Genomic DNA, 19523 nt, shown 5'->3' with positions numbered 1-19523 from the left:
CTTCTAGGTCACTCTAACACTGCGGGATCATTTAAGTCCACTACGTAAGGCTTCCACAGATCCCCGGCAGAGATCCCGAGCAGCGCTATAAAAACGACAGACGGACTAAATATCGGACAGGATAGAAAACGGTGAAGTGATTTCAGATGCAGCGCAGGTCTCGTTCGTTCGTTCGAGACCTCTTCAGGCATTAGACAAACCGTTGGCAGTACAGAACAGGGAAGCCCTAACTATCTACAAAAAGTGAAGCTAAGTTATTAAGAAAGTCGGGTACAAAGTGTAAAAAGAGCAGGCGAAGAGTGAAAACTCACACACACACACACACACACTAAAGAGTATATTTATATGTATGTATATAATATGGAGCATTAAACAAGCTCGTACACAGGGCTACAGTAAAAGTACAAACACAGAACTGCTCACGCTAATATGTACAACCATCACAACTTTCCAAAAGCACTCGTAAGGACACTATTCAAGGCTCTAAAGCTAACTACTGCTGCTAACTTCATCTACGCAAGCTAAAGCAGACTTCTAATTTTTTTTTTTTTTTTTAAATGCATATCATCTCGTCCAGTATCGTCTTTGTGCCAACTGATACAAACTCCCTCTCTACCTCGCTGTTTCCACTCCTGTTAAATCTTGTTCCACGGTGGCCATTTCCAAGTCTACTAAAGGCTTCTGGACGCCTTAAAATAAAAAAATAAAATAAAAAAAAGTTCTAACTGCGTCTGACATCCCTTTCCAGATCCTGTAGATCAATTTACAAAATCATTTCAACATAATGTGTATAGAATTATATAATATCTCATCCCGTGTTAACCTCTTTCGTACATATAGCTACAATGCTCTGTAATTCCTATGTATCCCATACAGCACTTTGGTCAGCTTAAGCTGTGTTTAGAAATAAACTTTACTTACTTACTTACTAATCTTAAACGGTCCATTTTTGGTGTCTAAACTTAACTGTCGCCAGCGCGTGACGCTCACTTTTGCCGGCCAAACTCAACTGTAGTGGCCCCTAACCTCGCGGTGACGGTACCTGGCCCTCAGGAGCCTTTCCTAGGGCTAAATGTAGCTGTAAAGACCGCTAAACCTAACGGTCATGTGGCCGGTCCTCACGTGACCTGCCGGCGGTTGCCTAATTTCGTAGGATATCATACCAATTCTTGTGCATAACCTTTTCATACGATATCATACGAGGCCGCTGCATGAGGAGAGTATTCAGGTGGTTCAGGGTGTCCAGTGGAGTTTTTAGTGCCACGGTGTACGGGCCACAGGTTTTAAAAATGCGTGTCCCTGTTTTGTTAGTACTTTGTGCATGCTGATGACGTGCTTCACATTCTTGCTAACGGTTTCATGCTATCCCACTAGCATAGCTAGCTTATGCTTTATAAGAAACAAAATGCATCTATCATATTTTTTTAGGCCTCGAGGATACATACGTTGCGTTTCGTAATAACAGGACAACGCCACGAGGATTCCTTGAAATGGTTATTTGTCATCGGTGTATGCTTGGGCCTATAGCGGCCTGCTCTACGGTATCAGAAATCTCGCTAGCCTCTGTGGTGACGTAATGCTAACGTGAATTTAAAAATGGCCACCGTGGGATAAAGACCAACTCGAGAGTTCTGCTGCACACACTGGCACCTCACTGCTAACACGATAAAACATGGTATAAACAATATTAGCTTCTTAATATAGCAATTGTATCTTCAACAAAAGTCACAAGTCACACGTTTCCGCCTGGCCACGAGCCGCGGCACAGCCTGCTTTTTTTTTTTTTTTTTCCGGGAAACAAAGTGCTCAGGTTCTCTCTTTTTTTCCAAATAGCTTCCCGCTGGAGGAAACGAACAGAGGCCGAGAATTACACGCTGTGCATTTTTAAGCTCTAACTGCAGTGGAACTGATTTAGCTAGCATCACTTTTATGCTACAAGTATGGTGAGTCCTTGGGCTCAATCTGACCCGTTCTTTTGAACTCAATTTGTATTTTTCTTCCTCTGACTTAACTTTTGGCCGTTTTGCATCACAATTACGTCACCATCTTCGGAACACCAAGCCATGCTCCCGTCATTAGGCGTTTTTCATTAAAAGGCTAGTTGGAAAAAAAACAGACTATTTACACTATAAAAAGTCACAGGTTGTAAGTAGACAGAAATGTTTGGACGCCTTATTCCCCCCCCCCCCCCACTGCAAAAAGATCCAATTATGAATAAGGCAACTTTATACATCAAGATAGACAACATGAGGCGCAACTGACGATGTAAACAGTGGCTGCCTGCGGTAAGTCCAGTATACGAGGTGTGTCCCACTAATGGACTCTACCAGCTAACAGTGGAGCCCCTTTAAGAGCAACACGTGTACCAAGTGGGTCAAAATGTAATTAAACATCCTGGGAAACTTCACCTAATAATGATTATAGATAGCATTATCATCATAATCACAGAGTACGTTTACATGCACACCGCTAGTCCACTATTATCCCAAATATGACAATATTCCAAATTTGATGCAGGTCATGTAAACAAGCATATTTCGTTTGGATATTACCGAAAAAGGCCTTTGACCTAATATAGTATTTTCCGATTAAGACGTGTGGGATAATGCGGGATTATTCAGGTTTTAGAGACATTCTTTGGACATGTATACAGGGTATTCGGAATCTGCGTCTCAATCTGGGTTTTTACTGCAGTTTGGGACAGTTTACGGCTTACGGTCAGGTCTGTGCGTTGCTATGGTTTTTGGACACAAACCAAGTAGCCGACAGTTTGCAGGGCTGCGGTCGCCATGTAAACAGCTGAATATTGTCTTTTTCAGAATAAGGGCAAACACAATATTGTGTGCATGTAAACGTGCACGGATTATCCCCTCGATACGACAATATAGTAAATTGAAAATGTAATAAATTAAAAAAAGTCACATGTTGTAGGAATAAGAGATGTGAGTGAACATCATGGTTACATGGTGTAACTTGAGTTCTAGGAGTACGAGCTTGAGCCTTAACATAAACTGGTTGACTACCTTATCTGACAGTAATACACATTCTATCACCACTCTTTACGGGCGATTACATAATCAGTTGCTACAAGGCTTTGAATAGAAATCTGTGGAATCTTGTTAAATGTTCTCCAATAACTGTCTACTCCTCTGTGGTGAGCAAAGACACAACTCCAAGTCACGGATTCTGGACCACATTCCATCATTGTGCATCAACAAGTAGTATCGTAGAGACCTGATAATCAGTTATGTGTCAAAACTGCTGTGTTCCATTCAAAGTCAGGATATGAGATATTGCTGATCAGGGCCTGAAGTTAGCTCCTGAACTTGTTAAGAATACACATTTGAGCTCAAATCCAAGGAAATGGGGGACTTGGTTCAAATGTGAAAGAAAATAGTGGCAAAAAAAATTTCCATTGGCTACCCGCAAACGAGGCAGGTAGATTGGCAGTTTCACCCGCCAGTGGCAAAATTCACCCGCATTTTGTCGCGCGGTCGGGTGCTAATTTCAGGCCCTGTTGCTGATTGCTGAAACACAACTTTGATTTGTCAAAAAAAAAAAATATGTAAAAGGAGGAGAAACACTGGGCGTGTATCGCGGCGCTACCTGGTTCACGTGAAGTTCAGCTGGAATTCCCTGACAAAACTCGGTTACACTTTACTTGAAGGTATCTACGTAAGAGTGACATGACACGGTCATGAACATTATAAACAAGTCATAAACGTTTACGACATAGCGCTTCTGTCATTAAGTGGCATTGTTTTGTCATGACAAGTTAGAGTTAGGGTTAGGGTTAGGGTTCATGACAGTGTCATGTGTTCATGACAGTGTCATGTCACTCTTATGTAGATACCTTCATGTAAAGTGCTAGCCAAAACTCAATCAATCAGGAAACTTATCCACCTTAAATCCAGTCCACTGAACAATGACTGACTCCCTGTGAATTTAGAGAAGCTCGACACACACCCAGAGGAGTTTCTTTCTCCAATGTATAATGAGATCAATCATTTTTTTTGTATTTACTTTTTCAGCATTTCAACACCCCTGTGTGTCTGGAGCTCAGCAAAATGCTACAAACTGCAGCTCCAGCTCCCAGCGGAGGAATCACAGAGAACATGCTGAAGGCTGGATAACTGTAAAAAACATTGTCAGTGGTGTTTAAACCGTGAATAATAACTTACTATATACACATACATTTGGCAAGGTTCGATACACTGTCGGCCATGTTTACAGCATAGAATTAAAAAAAGAAAAATCTGTGTTCACATTCAGCGTAGAAGGACTACAAATCCCAACCTTCACAGCACAGAGCTGCAGGATCAACAAGGACATGCTACAATAGACAGTCTATCCTGTAGGCGCTCGTGTGTGTGTGTGTGTGTGTGTGTGTGTGTGTGTGTGTGTGTGTGTGTGTGTGTGTGTGTGTGTGTGTGTGTGTGTGTGTGTGTGTGTGTGTGTGTGTTACACAGCATTCTCTTCAGTGGGAGGCTCAGCGTTGGGTGGCTCCAGCAGAGTCTGTTGGACTGCAGAGGCAGAATAAAAAACAGACAGGGGTTTATACACACATCATCTCGATCAGCTGTTACAAATGACAAGAGACATCCGACGGCATCTTCACGGAAGCACGCAGTGAGTGTTTTGACAGTGTTATTTAAATGTATAGTTAATACTTTCTCATTATTAAAAAAGGGAAGAAAAAAAAAGGTCTGCTTTATCATCTCCGCCAGCTGGAGAGGGGTATGTCCCTGTCTGTGCTTGGCTGACAGCTGCCGGCAGGCTGCCAGAGTGACAGTTTTACACCCAGGGGTGTATGCTGCCGGAGCGCACCCGCCACTTTTTCACTCCAAGTGAGGAAATAGAACATTGAAAGTTTGCATACTCCGGATGAAATTGAATATTCTTCCAATATTTCCAATCATCACTGAAGCATATATCATGCAAGAGAGACAATACAAAACAGATTCAGTGGTCAAAGTTGTCATATTGACATTTAAGGTGTGTTGATTGATTCCTGACATCAATTCATGCATTGAGTAACATGCAAGAAAACATTCCACCTTAAAAGTTGCCGGCAGCTGCCAGCTGTGGCCTTTGAGCGGCATGGTGATTTAAAGATTTTTTTCTCTTGTCTATAGCTAACTGTTAACTAGTAAAGATGACAAGGCAGCAAAACATCCTTTCATTTTACAGTTATAGTTGACTAACGTGCGTAAACTTTCCAACGTAGGAACAGTGGTTACATAACTTTCGAAATGAGCTACAACTTAAGCGCACGCATGTGGTCATAGGTGCCCTCTGGTACTTAAAGTGCTCTTATTATGCTCATCTTCAGGTTCATAATTGTATTTAGAGGTTGTACCAGAATAGGTTTACATGGTTTAATCTTCAAAAAACACCATATTGTTGTTGTACTGCACATTGCTACAGCTCCTCTTTTCACCCTGTGTGTTGAGCTCTCTGTTTTACTACACTCTGTTACTCACTCTATTTTTTGCTACAGACTGAGGCATCACACTTCTGTTCCATCTTTGTTGGGAGTTGCACATGCTCAGTGCCTAGGTAAGGACTACTAGCCAGTCAGAAACAGAGTATGAGGGCGTGCCACGCTAGCATCTATTGTTTTATATTAGGGCTTTTATAGTAATAGCCGAGACTGGAAAAGAGTGCACAATAGATGTTACCGAGTTTCCCTTTCCCGATCAATAAAATAAAAGTTGTACCTAATGAGAGTGGAGTGCGGTAGAGATGTGTTTACCTTGTGGTTCTGTTGCCACCACAGCCTCAGGGTTCTCAGCCTTCACCATGTCAGTATTCAGGCTCTCTGTCACAACACAACAACATTTAGTGAGCATCGACAAATACAAGTACTGCGCTGCTGTGACCACTGCTACTACCACTACTGCTTCTAGTGTTACTAACTGCAACTGTATCTACTGCTGCTATGATTTCACTACTAGTTATACAACTAATAATTGGGTGTTCTCTACAGGGTTGTGTTGCACCAGCTATTCATAAATGAATAAAGTCTAAATGAAGTCCTTCCTAAATTACTAGCTAGTTTCAAATGTGGTTTACTAAATCAGGTTGCATTAAAACTTAGTAAAGACTTTAGTAGTGTGTAAAGGAAAACATTTAAAGTGCTAGGAAACATCTAAAGTGCTGTCCAATATTTTTTCTCTTAGTAAATTACACATTAACACACAAATATGACATGTGGAGTTCCCCAAGGCTCAATTCTGGGGCCTCTTCTGTTTAACATGTACATACTTCCACTGGCGCAGATTATGGAAAACAACAGAAATAAGTTACCATTATTACAAAGATTACACACAACTTTACATAACCATATCGCCAGGGGACTCTGGTCAAATATTAACACTGAGTTTTGGAACACATCAACGACTGGATGTGCCAGAAGTTACTTCAATTAAATTAAACTGAGGTAGTTGTTTGGGAGCCTGAGAGGAATGATTAAAAGTAAGCCCTCAGCTTCAATCGGCAATGTACCACAGACAAAGTCAAAAATCTTGGACTGATGATAATTAAGCCACATTAAGACAATTACAAAGTCAGCCTACTATCACCTTAAGAATATATCAACGGTTAAAGGAAGACGCCAACTTATTGGGAATTTAGCTTATTCTAACTGTAAACAAACCGGGAACTAGGCGGAAGAATATAGTACTTGGGCGGAGTGATATGCTCGCAGCAAGCTTGTCTGAGAATATAGTTCCCGGTTTGTTTACTGCTAGAAGATGGCTGTGTCTCATGTTATGTTGTTTTTTGTACACGCTGTGACTATACAAATAACAACATGTAAATAGGAACATGTTGGTGTTATTTTGTCACTTTTGTCACAATTCGGAGCAGTAGGCTAGTTGGAACCATTCACCTGCAGGATCTGTGCTGGGCTAAGCTAATGCTGGAACCATCAGACAGCCTTACAGCACGCACAGAGATGACAAGGGTATGTATCGACTTGTCTAACTCTGGGGGTCACGGTGAATAAGCTAAATTCCCAATAAGTCGGCGTGTTCCTTTAAAGGACTTATGTCTTAGCAGGATTTAGAAAGGTCTCCCTAAATAAAATCATTAGGACAGTTGCTGCTGATCCAGAACGCTGCTGCTCAAGTCCTCACTGAGACCATCACTCCAGTTCTGAGGTCTTTACACTGGCTTACTGTCTGTCTACTACTGTTGGTTTATAAAGCACTGAACAGTTTATTTCTGATCTGCTGCTGAACCACTCAGACCTCTCTGGTGGTCTGGGTCAGCTCTGCTTTCTGTCCCCAGAGTCACAACTAAAGACGGAGAAGAAGCGTTCAGTTTCTATCCTCCACATATCTGGAACAAACTCCCAGAAAACTTCAGGTCTGCTGCAACTCTCAGTTCTTTTACATCAAGGCTGAAGACTTTTCTGTCTACACGGCACTGTAACTTCTATTCTAGTATTCTATAACTCTTATTCTATTTTAGCTTGTTTTTATTTTCTATTGTATTTAATTAATCTTTTTTATTGTTTTTAACTGCTTTCTAATGTTTTATGTAAAGCGCTTTGAATTGCCTTGTTGCTAAAATGTGCTTTCCAAATATAGCTGCCTTGCCCTGCAGTTTGGTACTAAGCAGGTAGTAGACAGTTGCTTTATCACTGAAAACAGCTGCTACTTATGGTACGTGTCCACTAGCAGCATCATTTCCATGCTTCTCATTCGTTGTCTATGTAAGCAGCCGGGCAATGCATTCTGGTCGCATCGCGGCATCTTTCGAGAGAGAGCATCGAGTTGCCCGCTCCTTTTTTGCATGAAGTTGAATCCATGCTACTTCATGCAAATCAGGGGCGGCTCGACTCTCCTCATCTCTCGAAAACTCCCAAAAGTCTTTTTAAACTGACCGTTGATCGAAACTGAAGACAGATTTCTCACATTCAATGCTTTCAGGAACACATTTCGGTGAACTATTAGCCATTTTGGTCTGGTTTGAAATCCGGGAACAGACAGCCCACGAGTAAAGCGTTCGTCCAATCAGGTGTAGTCATCGCGGTTGTAGGAAGGTGTAGCCTGTTTTCTTAGCATGTCAGAAATTGATAACAGCTAGTTGCAAACCCATCAAGCGTCCAATGCTGGGAAGCGGGACGATCCCTTACGTCAAAAAAAAACGCCACAGTGGACATGTAGCTTTAAGCCGACATAAAGGCATTCAAACGGTCCAGTTTTAGTACGGTCGTTTTCAGCCGTACCAGCAGCCGTAGTGACAGTAGGGACAGTAGTGACGAGGTTAATGTCCTGAGGGACTGACAACTCTAATGACTGGAGTGCTAAAGCCTTACGTTGTATACTGAAGCACAGCTTCTTCTTCTGGTAGGAGATGTAGCTGGTGATTGCACCCACCAGCGCCATAGCAACCGCACTTGCGATCCCTGCAATGGTGCCCACTTCTGCCGTGGTCTCTGCAAACACACACGCACACAGATACACACTAAAGTCTGGCAGCCGAACAGACAGACATGCATTCATAAACACACACTGGGGACAAAGAAGACCCACCATTGTTGTCGTCGTACTGGTTAATTTGATCGTCCCCGCTTGGACGCCCACCTGTGGAAACACAGAATAACAGCATGGTTAAATTCCTTAAGAGACCAAGTTTTACGTGGATTTCCTATAAAGGTGCACACATTACCTTTGCCTTTATCAGGCTTGTAGGTATTATCTTTGCTGACATCCAACAGTTCGTTGTCAGTAAATCCACCTGAAATAGGAGTCGGAGATAATCACCACGCTTGAATGATGGAATCACTAAATGATGAACTTAAAGAAAGCTGCTTAAAGGCAAAGGAAACTCTAAATTATGGATTTGCATAGAGCTTCATTTGTTAAGCTGGGGGTCATTGATCCGTCAGTGTTCAGCACAAACCATCTCTCCATTTGGTTCCTCTCGCTCTGTTGTGTTTTCAGTAGGGCTGGGTTAGAATAATCGATTCTCCAATTAAAATCGATCTTTGTTTGAGTGATCTGATCTCGATTAATTAAATCCTGAAATTGATCTTTTAATACATGCCTTTTCCACATAGACGTATTACCCATCACCCAACTTTTCGGGGTTCGATTCTTAATGTAAACATTAACCTGGTGCAATATTAAAAAAAACAAAAAACATTTGAGGGTGGATTTTTGCCTGTACAATTCACAGCATCAGTTCTCGACGAATCTATTTTATATCCAGGCAAAATTGATATTGTAACTGAAATTTCCCTAACCTATTTGATATCGAAACCAAAATGTAATCGAATCGGGACCTTGTCAATCGAAATCTAATGGATTCGGAAAATGACTGGCCTTAGTTTTCAGTGATCCGTGATTCCAAATGGTATTTGATGTTTTGTGTAACTTGAAATGCTTTGCTCATGTACAGTATATATGAACAAGATTTGTGCACCTTTAAGTTGAAAGTAGCTTGCATATGATGCCAAATTTGTACTTAATATAGTCCGACTGATTGGACTGGATTTTTGAGGCCGGTAGTGATAGATAAATACATTTAGATGTTTTCTTTTCTAAACAAGATGCATACTAAGACATATCCACCAGTACAGATCTATCTGCAATAAGCTATATATAATATATGTCATATATATCAGCCGATTTTACAATCTTGCTCTAATACTCGCTCTACGTGACTATATATTGTAAGGTTGATCCCCAGCAGTCTTGTACATAAGGGAACATTTCACTATTAAAAATAATGATGCATTTCATTCAGAGAATCAAGATCACTTTAGATATCTACGCACAACAGGTTATTTAATTACAGAAATAGAGAGAAATATAAAGCATTACCTGAGAATGAAACATGGAAACTGTTTTAATGAATATATCAGAATATAAAACCATATTTCGTTCTTCAGCAGTTAAACTTAAAGAATGCAGAAACAGCATGTGGGGGGGGACAGCGTTACTGTATCAGCATGGAGGGAGGGGATGATGAGCAACAGATGAAGACAATGAGTTGCCTCTCTTGGAGGAGTGTTATCTAGTTCTTCTGTAGAGCTCGACAACAGAGCGCTTATTCAAGCAGACTGTGGGGACAGCTGTCCCGATGGATGAGCCACAGCAACGCTGTCTCGGTTGCTTTTAATGAGCTGCACGCGCTGTGGCAAGTTTTACAGGAATGTCCGAATGACTGAGGAGAGTCGTAGATTAACTGCTTATCCTTATTTTTCAAATACTGCAAAACTAATTCAAATTTTGGGAGACTTTCCCGCATGATTTCTGGACACTAAATAACTTTGCTCGATTTGAGGATGTGTGTGTGGGAGAGTTGGAGAACTTGAATGGAGACACAGGTATGAGGTCACAGTGTAAAGAGCTCAACAGAATGGTTCCGGAAGAGAATGATGTCTAAACCATGCGAGGTAGACCTAACCACGAGCTGTGACGTTTCTGCTCCTGTAGAAGCCAGAGGTCGGTATGAAATCAACCTTGTTTTAATAAAAACATTTCTAATTTGCGATCCTATGGTGAAATACTACACCTCCCACAATCGTAAGTGTAACAGCGACGTCTCTGATTGGTGGAGCTCGCCGTTACCATGGAAATGTTTACTGTACCCGCGAACGGCTAGAGCGAGCTGCTACCACTGAAGCCTAGGATCGTTTCTGTACATATACTGTATATATAAAAGCATTTTCTGAAACGTCAATGGAGATATTGAACGGGGAAAAACACTTCCGGGACCAGAGCAGTTCATGAAGTGGCCGGTCACTGTTGAGCTCTAGATGAGTGGATAGGCTGCAGTATATTTATTAGGGCGATGCTTCTTTATAATCTGGTACCAAACGACCAAACAAATTAATTTAAAATGCCCAGCCTTAAATATACTGTGCGTCACCTATTATGGCTTTCTATCTATTAAAGCAGCTATGTGTAGAACCTGTTTAGATTAGAGCATCTAATCATTAAACTACTCTGATGTCATAGGTGCTGGCATGGTAATAAGCTGTCCACCAGATTCTGACATATCTGAGGTGGTGATATTCTACACATAGCGGCTTTACTTCCACATGCAATCCTTTAAAATGATGATCTTGGGAGTGATAGCAAACTAACAGCTAACAAATGCTAATCCTGCGGGAGACGCTCCCACCCACCTCCCTGCCCCTTGTTCTTATCCTTGCCACCAATGTCATTGTTGGGGTCCAAGGCGTCAGCCAGGTCAAAGTCATCAGCAGCTGTAGAGTCAGAAGTTCCGGGGTCAATGTTTTTGCAAAATGAAAAGGCAAAAAAAAGTTTTAAAAAAACAACATAACAGTATAACATATAAACTGAGAGGGTAATAACAACTCAAATTCAAAAGACCATTCGAGTAATGTATGCTGTCACATGTGAGCAAGCTAACGTATGATATAAGGTGTCTGTTACCTCCTTAATAATTCAACGATCATTTATAGCACAACTCCCACACGGTGTTCAAACTGAGCTACGCCTAGCAACAGGCTGCTCGTACTTCAACCTGGACCCTATTTTCCCATGCACTGGTGTCTAATTGACTAATATGAAAAAAAATCTTTGAAATTAGTCCAGTATTGAGCGAGAACGCTGTAACCGGCAGCTGCAATCCAACCTGAAATGTAACGCTATGGGGCAAATGTGCATCGTCAATTTTCGTCCACTAAAAGTTCTGTTTTTGCCGCTGACAGGCTCAGATTATTATTCTAAGTGTGTGACAAAATTATGGAAAGGATCCCTACAGAGATAGACCTTTCTGTTAAAGAGTAAGATCCTTTGTGTTTAACCAGAAACTGCAAATTGCCAAACCCACCAGACTCCATGGAAATAATCAGGACTGTTAGTGTGTATAGAGACAGCATATCTCCACCAGACTCCATGTAAATAATCATTACTTTTAGCGTGTATAGAGACAGCATATCGCCACATGTAAATGGATGAATTAAGGGTTTATTCCAACCAAACCAGAGTGGTGATTGAATAAGCAACTGCTTTATTGATTAGAACAGTGGAAAGATGAACAGCGAAGTGTTTTACGATGATAAAATTACTGCTTATTTAAAGGGAGTCTGGTAAGTTTGGTAATTTGGGCTGTTTCTTGTTAAACAAAAATGATCTTACTGTTTAAACAAAAAGGTCTATCTATGTAGGGATCCTTTCCATAATGTTGTCAGACACTTGCATAATAATAATAGCTCTTTTAGTGGATGCAAACTAAAGGTGCGCAATTGCTCATTAACATTACATTGCAGGTTGTTTCGCCGCTGCCGACTGCAGCAATCTTGGACTCATTTCAAAAATGGTTACCCCTTTATAGAGCTGTATGTGTTGCATACTGTACATGTATTCAATTTATTTTATTCATATTGTTCTATAATGTGCATTCCCACTGCTTCTGCTTTGTCTTTTTTCCAACCACTGTTTAGCTACTGCCAATGAAACTCTGCACTTCCTGCACATATTTCACATTAAAAGCCTACCACGAAATAGGGGAGGTATTCCATTTGAGGAGGCTTTTTCATGTGAAATATCTGTGCAGCGACAGTAGCTTAACACCTGATTTAAAAAAATATATATATAGCAAAATGGAAATTCATGACTAAAATGAATTAGAGAGTGAGAGCAGTTCTCATATAAAAGGAAGAGGATCCAGACTGCAGGCAAACAAGAAGGGAAGAAGGGTTGAATCTGGATTAACCGCAAATTCAAACAGAAACAGCTCAAAGTAATATAAAGCAGGGAATATGAAATAAAGGCAAAGTGCTTGTAATAAAGACCTGGTGCTCTCTGCAGTTGAGGTGCTGGCCTCAGGAGGAACGCTGGCTATAAACACAGAGGAAGCTGCAGTCTCTCACCTGGCTTGGGTTTGGGCTTGACTGGGGCCTTGGTACCTGTGGGGGCTTTCGGCACAACCTTGGGTGGGGCTTTGGTGGTGGTGGTGGTGGTGGTGCCGACGACATCGACTGCATCCTCCAGATTAAAACCTACACACATCATTGAATTATTAGTCTTGCATTGCCAGACCGATCTCCACAGCGCTGTGGAGTAAGGTCTGGCTACACCACAGATGCATTGTGGGATTAGGGCTGGGTACCGAAACCCAGTTCCACTATGGAACCGGTTCCTATGCGAACCGGATTAGAACGCAAATTTCGGTTCCTCATTTCGGTTCCACTTAATGTGTTGACTGAAATGCTTTCTCTCTGTTGCTCAGAAATAGACGTAAAAATACCACACTTTCTCTGTAGTCTACCATTAGCTAGCTACTGTAAATGTAGGCTACTTTTAAAATGCCATATTTTCCCTCTGGGCTCACCAAAACGGATGTAAAAGCCTTTCTTTGATGTCACTTTTCAGTTTTTCAAGAATCGGTTTAGGAATCTGAAGTACCGGTTCGGCGTCGGAATCGTAAAAATCCAAATGATAGTGTTGGGGACCAATAGTCTGGTTAAACCTGATTTTAAGTCTGGTTAAACCTGGCAGGAAGTCAAAGAACTACAAGATTGTAGTCTTCACCCTTTCAAGAGTTTCGAGTCTTCCTATTGGTTCAGCGGGACCATAAACACAGCAGGGGGTCCTAACCTATAAAAAGCCTGATCCTAGGAAAATCCTCGTCTTCCATTGCAACTCCGTTGCTGAGGGGAGCTCACAAGCGCTTGTGCTGAACTTCCATTTTCTGGAGAAAGTGGATTTTATTTTGGTGGATCCTTGAAAACGCGCCAGTGTTTTCATATCTGCAGTGAGAAGGAAACAACGTTTTTCTTCTCAAAGTCGACTAAACTTCCCCCTTTCTGCCTTTTTGGAGGAAGTTTCTCCGTGGCTGCTGACGAGCGCCACTACCGCCCTCTTGAGGCTAAATAGTTTTGTGCAGCTCACAGGAGTAGCCATTTTGGTTTTTGTGTTAGGACTACATTTTGACACCGCCCCTCCTCTTTTGCTCACACACACACACACACACACACACACACACACACACACACACACACACACACACACACACACACACACACACACACACACACACACACACACACGTGTCCATGACACATGCTGCTTTGTTTTTGCTTTGTTTTGTTTGTGATATTGTAAAAGATATATAAGTTTATTATTGAAGGATTATTGATTAGCTACTGATAATTGTGACGTTAATAAATCTTATTATACTTAATTAGCAGTTGCTTGTGATTATTTTTGTACTTGTTGTAATAATTGCTGGTCGATCAGGTCCGTGCTTGGATTCACCCCTTCCTTTATTTCCTTTTTTAAAGGATTACCACAGAAATGAGACTGTTCCACAGTTTGATTATTGGTCTCTGACTTGCAGGGTGGTGCCCCGTTTTGATTGTTTGTCGATTTGATAAAGTTATTAATAACCATATTCATAACTTTATTGATAAAACATCTTTGATAATTTGCCAATGATCAAATCTGTACCCTACGAGAATCCTACAATAGCCAACCCTACAGGGGAGCTGCAGCGGGAGGACTTAAAACTCAAAAATTGAAATAACTGTCGCAGGTTTTTTTTTCGGCAGTCCTGCTCCACTGTTCCTCAAATCATATAAAAGCATTTGGTTGACTGGTTTCCAGTGGTTCATACCAGGAGAAATGATCCTGGTTAAGATGCTGTTGTATTACATCATAAGATATCATTATTATAGAATGAAATGATGAGTGTGTGGAGTAGCTGCTGTGGTTCTTACCTCCTCCCGTTCCTCCAGCAGGCTCGGCTGGCTTTGCTGGCTTTGGTGGGGGGGTCGCTGTTGTGAGAGTGAAAGATGAATTATGAACTATATCTGTATAATGATTAGGGCTGTCAACTCAATTGAAAATATTTAATCGCGATTAATCAAATGATTGTCCATAGCTAACTCTCGGGGGTTTCTGAATTTGTGACCATTGAGATTATTTATGCTGACATTTAGGTTTTTATGTAAAACCAAGAATTGCCATATTTTAAATTTCAAAGAGTTGATTTCAGAACAAATAAATTCAGATCAGACATGGTCTTCAAAGTTAAATATTTCCATATTAAGTATTCAGTGGCTGTTAAAGTTCAAAAAGGTATGGCACCTAACTGGGGGGGGGCGTGCCGACCACCATCTACTGTAGCTAACAGCTAGCTCAGACAACCGCACTTCAAAATATATCGCTTGGTACTTTCCGTTAAACATTTAAACGGGTGAATGGAGTTTTATTGTACTTACGGTCGTCATCGTTATCCAGAGCAACGGTCAGGTCAAGGTCCTGAGACAGGACTACAGACCAGGGAGGACACAGGGACAGACAGAGGAAGCAGACACGTTACACTGAATCTGACACATGAAACCCAAAAGGATAGTCCCAAATAGGGCTGGGCAATATCTCGTTATTATATCGATATCGTGATATGAGACTAGATATCGTCTTAGATTTTGGATATCGTAATATCGTGATATGACATAAGTGTTGTCTTTTCCTGGTTTTAAAGGCTGCATTACAGTAAAGTGATGTCCTTTTCTGAACTTACCAGACTGTTCTAGCTGTTCTATTATTTGCCTTTTCCCACTTAGTCATTATATCCACATTACTGGTGATTATTTGTCAAAACTCTCATTGTGTTAACATTTTGTGAAATGTTAACCCTACAATATCGCCACACCAATGTATTTGGGTAAAAGAATATCGTGATATTTGATTTTTTTTCCATATCGCCCGGCTCGAACTTTAGGAATGTGGAAACTGCTCTCTTTGATTTCATTTTTTATTTTTTTATTTGTAGAGGTGCGACCATTTCAGTGATCAGTGTTCCCGGTCCTGCGGGTGTTACTGCTCACACAGAGACAAAACCCCCCCGGCCCTGGTGCCAAACTGGGCCCATGGGGCACTAATCCGCTCTTGTTGTCTGAATTTCAGAACAGAGATCATTTACCAGACAGGAAACAAAAGCAGAGACAAACAAACACGTGGTGTGTGTGTGTGTGTGTTTGTGTGTTTGTGTGTGTGTGTGTGTGTGTGTGTGTGTGTGTTTTGTGTGTGTGTGTGTGTGTGTGTGTGTGTGTGTGTGTGTGTGTGTGTGTGTGTGTGTGTGTGTGTGTGTGTGTCACAATATCCAGGTTTCAACATGCAGCTGCAGTAAAGGACTTTAACGTATACAGTACCATATCCTTGCGAACACCCACATATATACTATTGATATACATCAGACAAAAAATGTAAAGATAATTGTAAGCAGTGTTAATGAAGAAAGACAAGATTAAACGGCAAATATACAAGAATATAAAGTATACAGTATACACTCCAGCTAATTGCTGTCATTGTTCCTTCACTCTGCTCTATCCTTCTCTATCTATTTTTGGAATCTGGTCTTTTTTTCTTGTTCTGCTGTCAAGCCCCTCGGAATCAATTCTGATTTTATGGTGTCATCACCAAAACATTTTTCACCATTTTCTGACATTTCGTTTTTATTGACCAAATAACTAAGCTATGAATCGACTAGGAAAATAATTGTTAGTTGGAGCCCTATCCGATTCTCTGCAACGTCAAATCTTCACCTAACCCGACTAACTCTAATATTAACATTAAGATTAAGATTTATTTTTAAATGATACTTAAACTACCTGGCATAAGCATGTTCAACAGTATGCCTAAACCCAACCCACCGGCTTGGGGAGCCAAAATGAATTCACATAATTTACATCTCATTTGCATAATTAGCTTCATAGCACAGCATTTACTAGCCGAACACACTGATTGGGGGAATCATTTTCTGACTGCAGCTTTTCCGTGGGTTATGAATATCATGCAGCCCTTTGGAAGAAACAATCCAAATAAGATGCAATCAAATGTCAGCGGGCTCCCTCTGCCTTGCACCTGGTGGTCTGGGTGCTGATCATATATAAGGTGGAGGTGGAGAGAATTTGGGGCGTGAGGACACGTGCTATAATACAGAATGAAATCATTTTGCACTTAAATTATTCACCTTTGAGTGACTAACTTCCCATACTAATCAGCACTGAGAGTGACCTCATTGTCAGCATGGCATGTGCAGCTGCAAACCAGACAGGCAGGCAGCTCAGGATACTGTGGGTGGTGCCACATCACTTTGATCATAATAACTAACATTATATTTCAATGATATAGCCTACAGATATGTTATTATATTAATAGCTAAAATAACTTCACATGCTGTGACAAACTCTATAGAATCATGTACTAATGTGTAATTACTGAATATATTACTGCCGGGTAACATCAGCATCAGTAGCCTGATATCTGGAGCAAATGGAGCCACAAAAACCGAATGAAGCTACAATGTTAGTAAGTATATTACGCGTGTATGTATAATAAAAGATTTTTTTTGTTGTTTTGTGAGTGGACATGTAGGCTAATGATTGGCTTTCTGCTCTCTGTCTCTTTAACGTCTGCTCCCAGGCCGGTAGACCGTTACTCGGCCTTGAATCAGAGTGCGGCAGCGGCACAAAAGGCGAACATGTGGATTCGCTGAGGTGTTTTCGGGACAAAGCCTTACCTTCCAGCGGCAGCAGCAGCGCCAGCAGCAGACAGAGCGACCACAGGGAGCGGTTAGCCATGACTCCGGTCTCCAAACACACGAACAGCCGGTACAAAGTGGTAATACAGCGGTTAAATAACGGGCCTGATAACGTTCCGTTTGTCTGCAGCCTGCGGTTCAGCGCCGTCTCACAGAAAAGCCGCATACAAGGCGTTCACTATTGCACCCAGTGACACTCCCACACTGGGCCACTTCTTGCCACACCTTTCAAAATAAAATCCTCTAATACTCAATAAGGAGGCGACGGAGCTCTATAGAACGGAGCATAGATATATAAGAACGGAGGACATAACCCACAACTTGGATAAACTTCTGAATTGATGGACCCCTGTCTTATTAAAACTGTTTTAAAAGAAGAGAGCGATCACTCCTGACACTCCCACACTGGGCCACTTCTTGCCACACCTTTCAAAATAAAATCATCTACTCAATAAGGAGGCGACGGAGCTCTATAGAACGGAGCATAGATATATAAGAACGGAGGACATAACCCACAACTTGGATAAACTTCTGAATTGATGGACCACTGTCTTATTAAAACTGTTTTAAAAGAAGAGAGCGATCACTCTTGCTTCCCCCCTTCCCCTTTTTTATTTTTTGGTTCGGTCGGATACTTCATTATCTTACCGTGTATGTCTGTGCTGACTGTCTACAACAAATAAAAAAAATGACTTGGTAACTTGGTTTTGGCAACGGTAAAAGTGAAGAATATCAGCAACACTAAAATGACCCTTAACTATTTTAATTGTACACAATAAATATGAAGTTTCAATCACGTTCTGCAATTAAATAGTCCTATCTCCTCAACTCGGACATGTTTAACACGTAAAAACACTCTTTCCTTTGAATATAAATGAGTCCCAGTTTGTGGGCCTCATATTAGCACTCTGGTCACAGAGGAAACCCTCACAGTTTTTCTAAAAAAAAAAGGAAGGTTGTTTACCGTTGTTCTTAAGGTAGGCCTATTTCCAAAATCCTCAAATATTCTTCCAGCCATCTGGCTGAAAAAATTAATAACTATAGAATTTATTTTAGAGAAAATGATGGTTAGATTCTGTGACACAATTCTATCCTAAAACCTGAGAGGCACAAACTGGAGTAAGTGTGTGTGATATGTTTTTTCCACAAAAAAAGGTAAATTACCTCTTTTTTCTTTTCTTTTTAAGATTCATTAACCAAAAGCATCTACTTCTCTCTCTGAAATCTATTGATATGCAAATGCATCATAATGTGTGAGTACTGGAGGCTTTAGGTTTCTATATCACATTTGTACAAATTGAATAGGCTACTGGACCCTGATTGGCTTCCAAAATAGTTGTGATGTCACAAAAACTAGGTGAGCGCAGAGAAAGTCACGACTCACGACTTGGTAGCGTTCCAGGCAGAGTCACGACAAACCCTTCTAGCTAGCATTAGCGTTAGCTAGCGGCTACCTACCGTTGATGTTAGCTAGCGCTAGCTGATACTAGCGATTTCTAGTCGGCAACATATTTTGGGCTTCATTTAATAAACATAACCTGTAGTAGTACACAATCGTATGTGTATTGTTTTGATTACAACGTGCGGAATTACTTTACGTTGCCTATTCATGTCTTTTTATTTATATTTCTCACCGTTTATCACCAGCGTCTGTACAGCATCAACAGGGGTCACCATTGTTGTTTATGTGTGTGTGACGTCAAAAATTGGGACTGGGAGTACTACGATCTGGGACGAGTTCACGAGTAGTAAGTTACGGGTTTGACTGCCATTCCAGGGCACTTTCACAGTAGAAGGTTATGAAAACAAAGGTTACGGCTTGCCTGGAACGCAACATTAGTGTAGTGCACTATATATTGGCTATACTGTAGCCTATATAGCCTGCTCTGCTGCCAATCAGTGGTGGAAAGTAACTAGCGATATGTATTTAAAAACTGTACTCAAGATACTTGAGATGTTATAACTTTACTTGACTATTTCCATTTTCT

General features: G+C 41.1%; 1 protein-coding gene across 2 annotated transcripts; it reads right to left on the bottom strand.

Moving 5' to 3' along the window:
• Positions 1-4420: 4420 nt before the first annotated feature.
• cd99l2 (CD99 molecule-like 2) lies at positions 4421-17748 on the bottom strand. Of its 2 annotated transcripts, XM_028564188.1 has the most exons (10): positions 17515-17748; positions 15212-15262; positions 14708-14764; positions 12860-12988; positions 11147-11227; positions 8680-8748; positions 8544-8594; positions 8327-8446; positions 5756-5821; positions 4421-4523 (listed from the first exon to the last, which is right to left on the bottom strand). In XM_028564188.1, the coding sequence occupies exons 1-10, from the start codon at positions 17699-17701 to the stop codon at positions 4462-4464; spliced, it is 873 nt and encodes a 290-aa protein (XP_028419989.1). In that variant the 5' UTR covers positions 17702-17748; the 3' UTR covers positions 4421-4461. The 2 variants fall into 2 exon arrangements, with proteins under 2 accessions (XP_028419989.1, XP_028419990.1); XM_028564189.1 differs by lacking the exon at positions 11147-11227.
• Positions 17749-19523: the final 1775 nt, after the last annotated feature.

This window comes from Perca flavescens, chromosome 19, assembly GCF_004354835.1.
Source record: "Perca flavescens isolate YP-PL-M2 chromosome 19, PFLA_1.0, whole genome shotgun sequence".
Lineage (NCBI taxonomy): Eukaryota > Metazoa > Chordata > Actinopteri > Perciformes > Percidae > Perca > Perca flavescens.
Note: the sequence above shows the minus strand (reverse complement) of the source record. Positions and strands in the feature narration are given on the sequence as shown.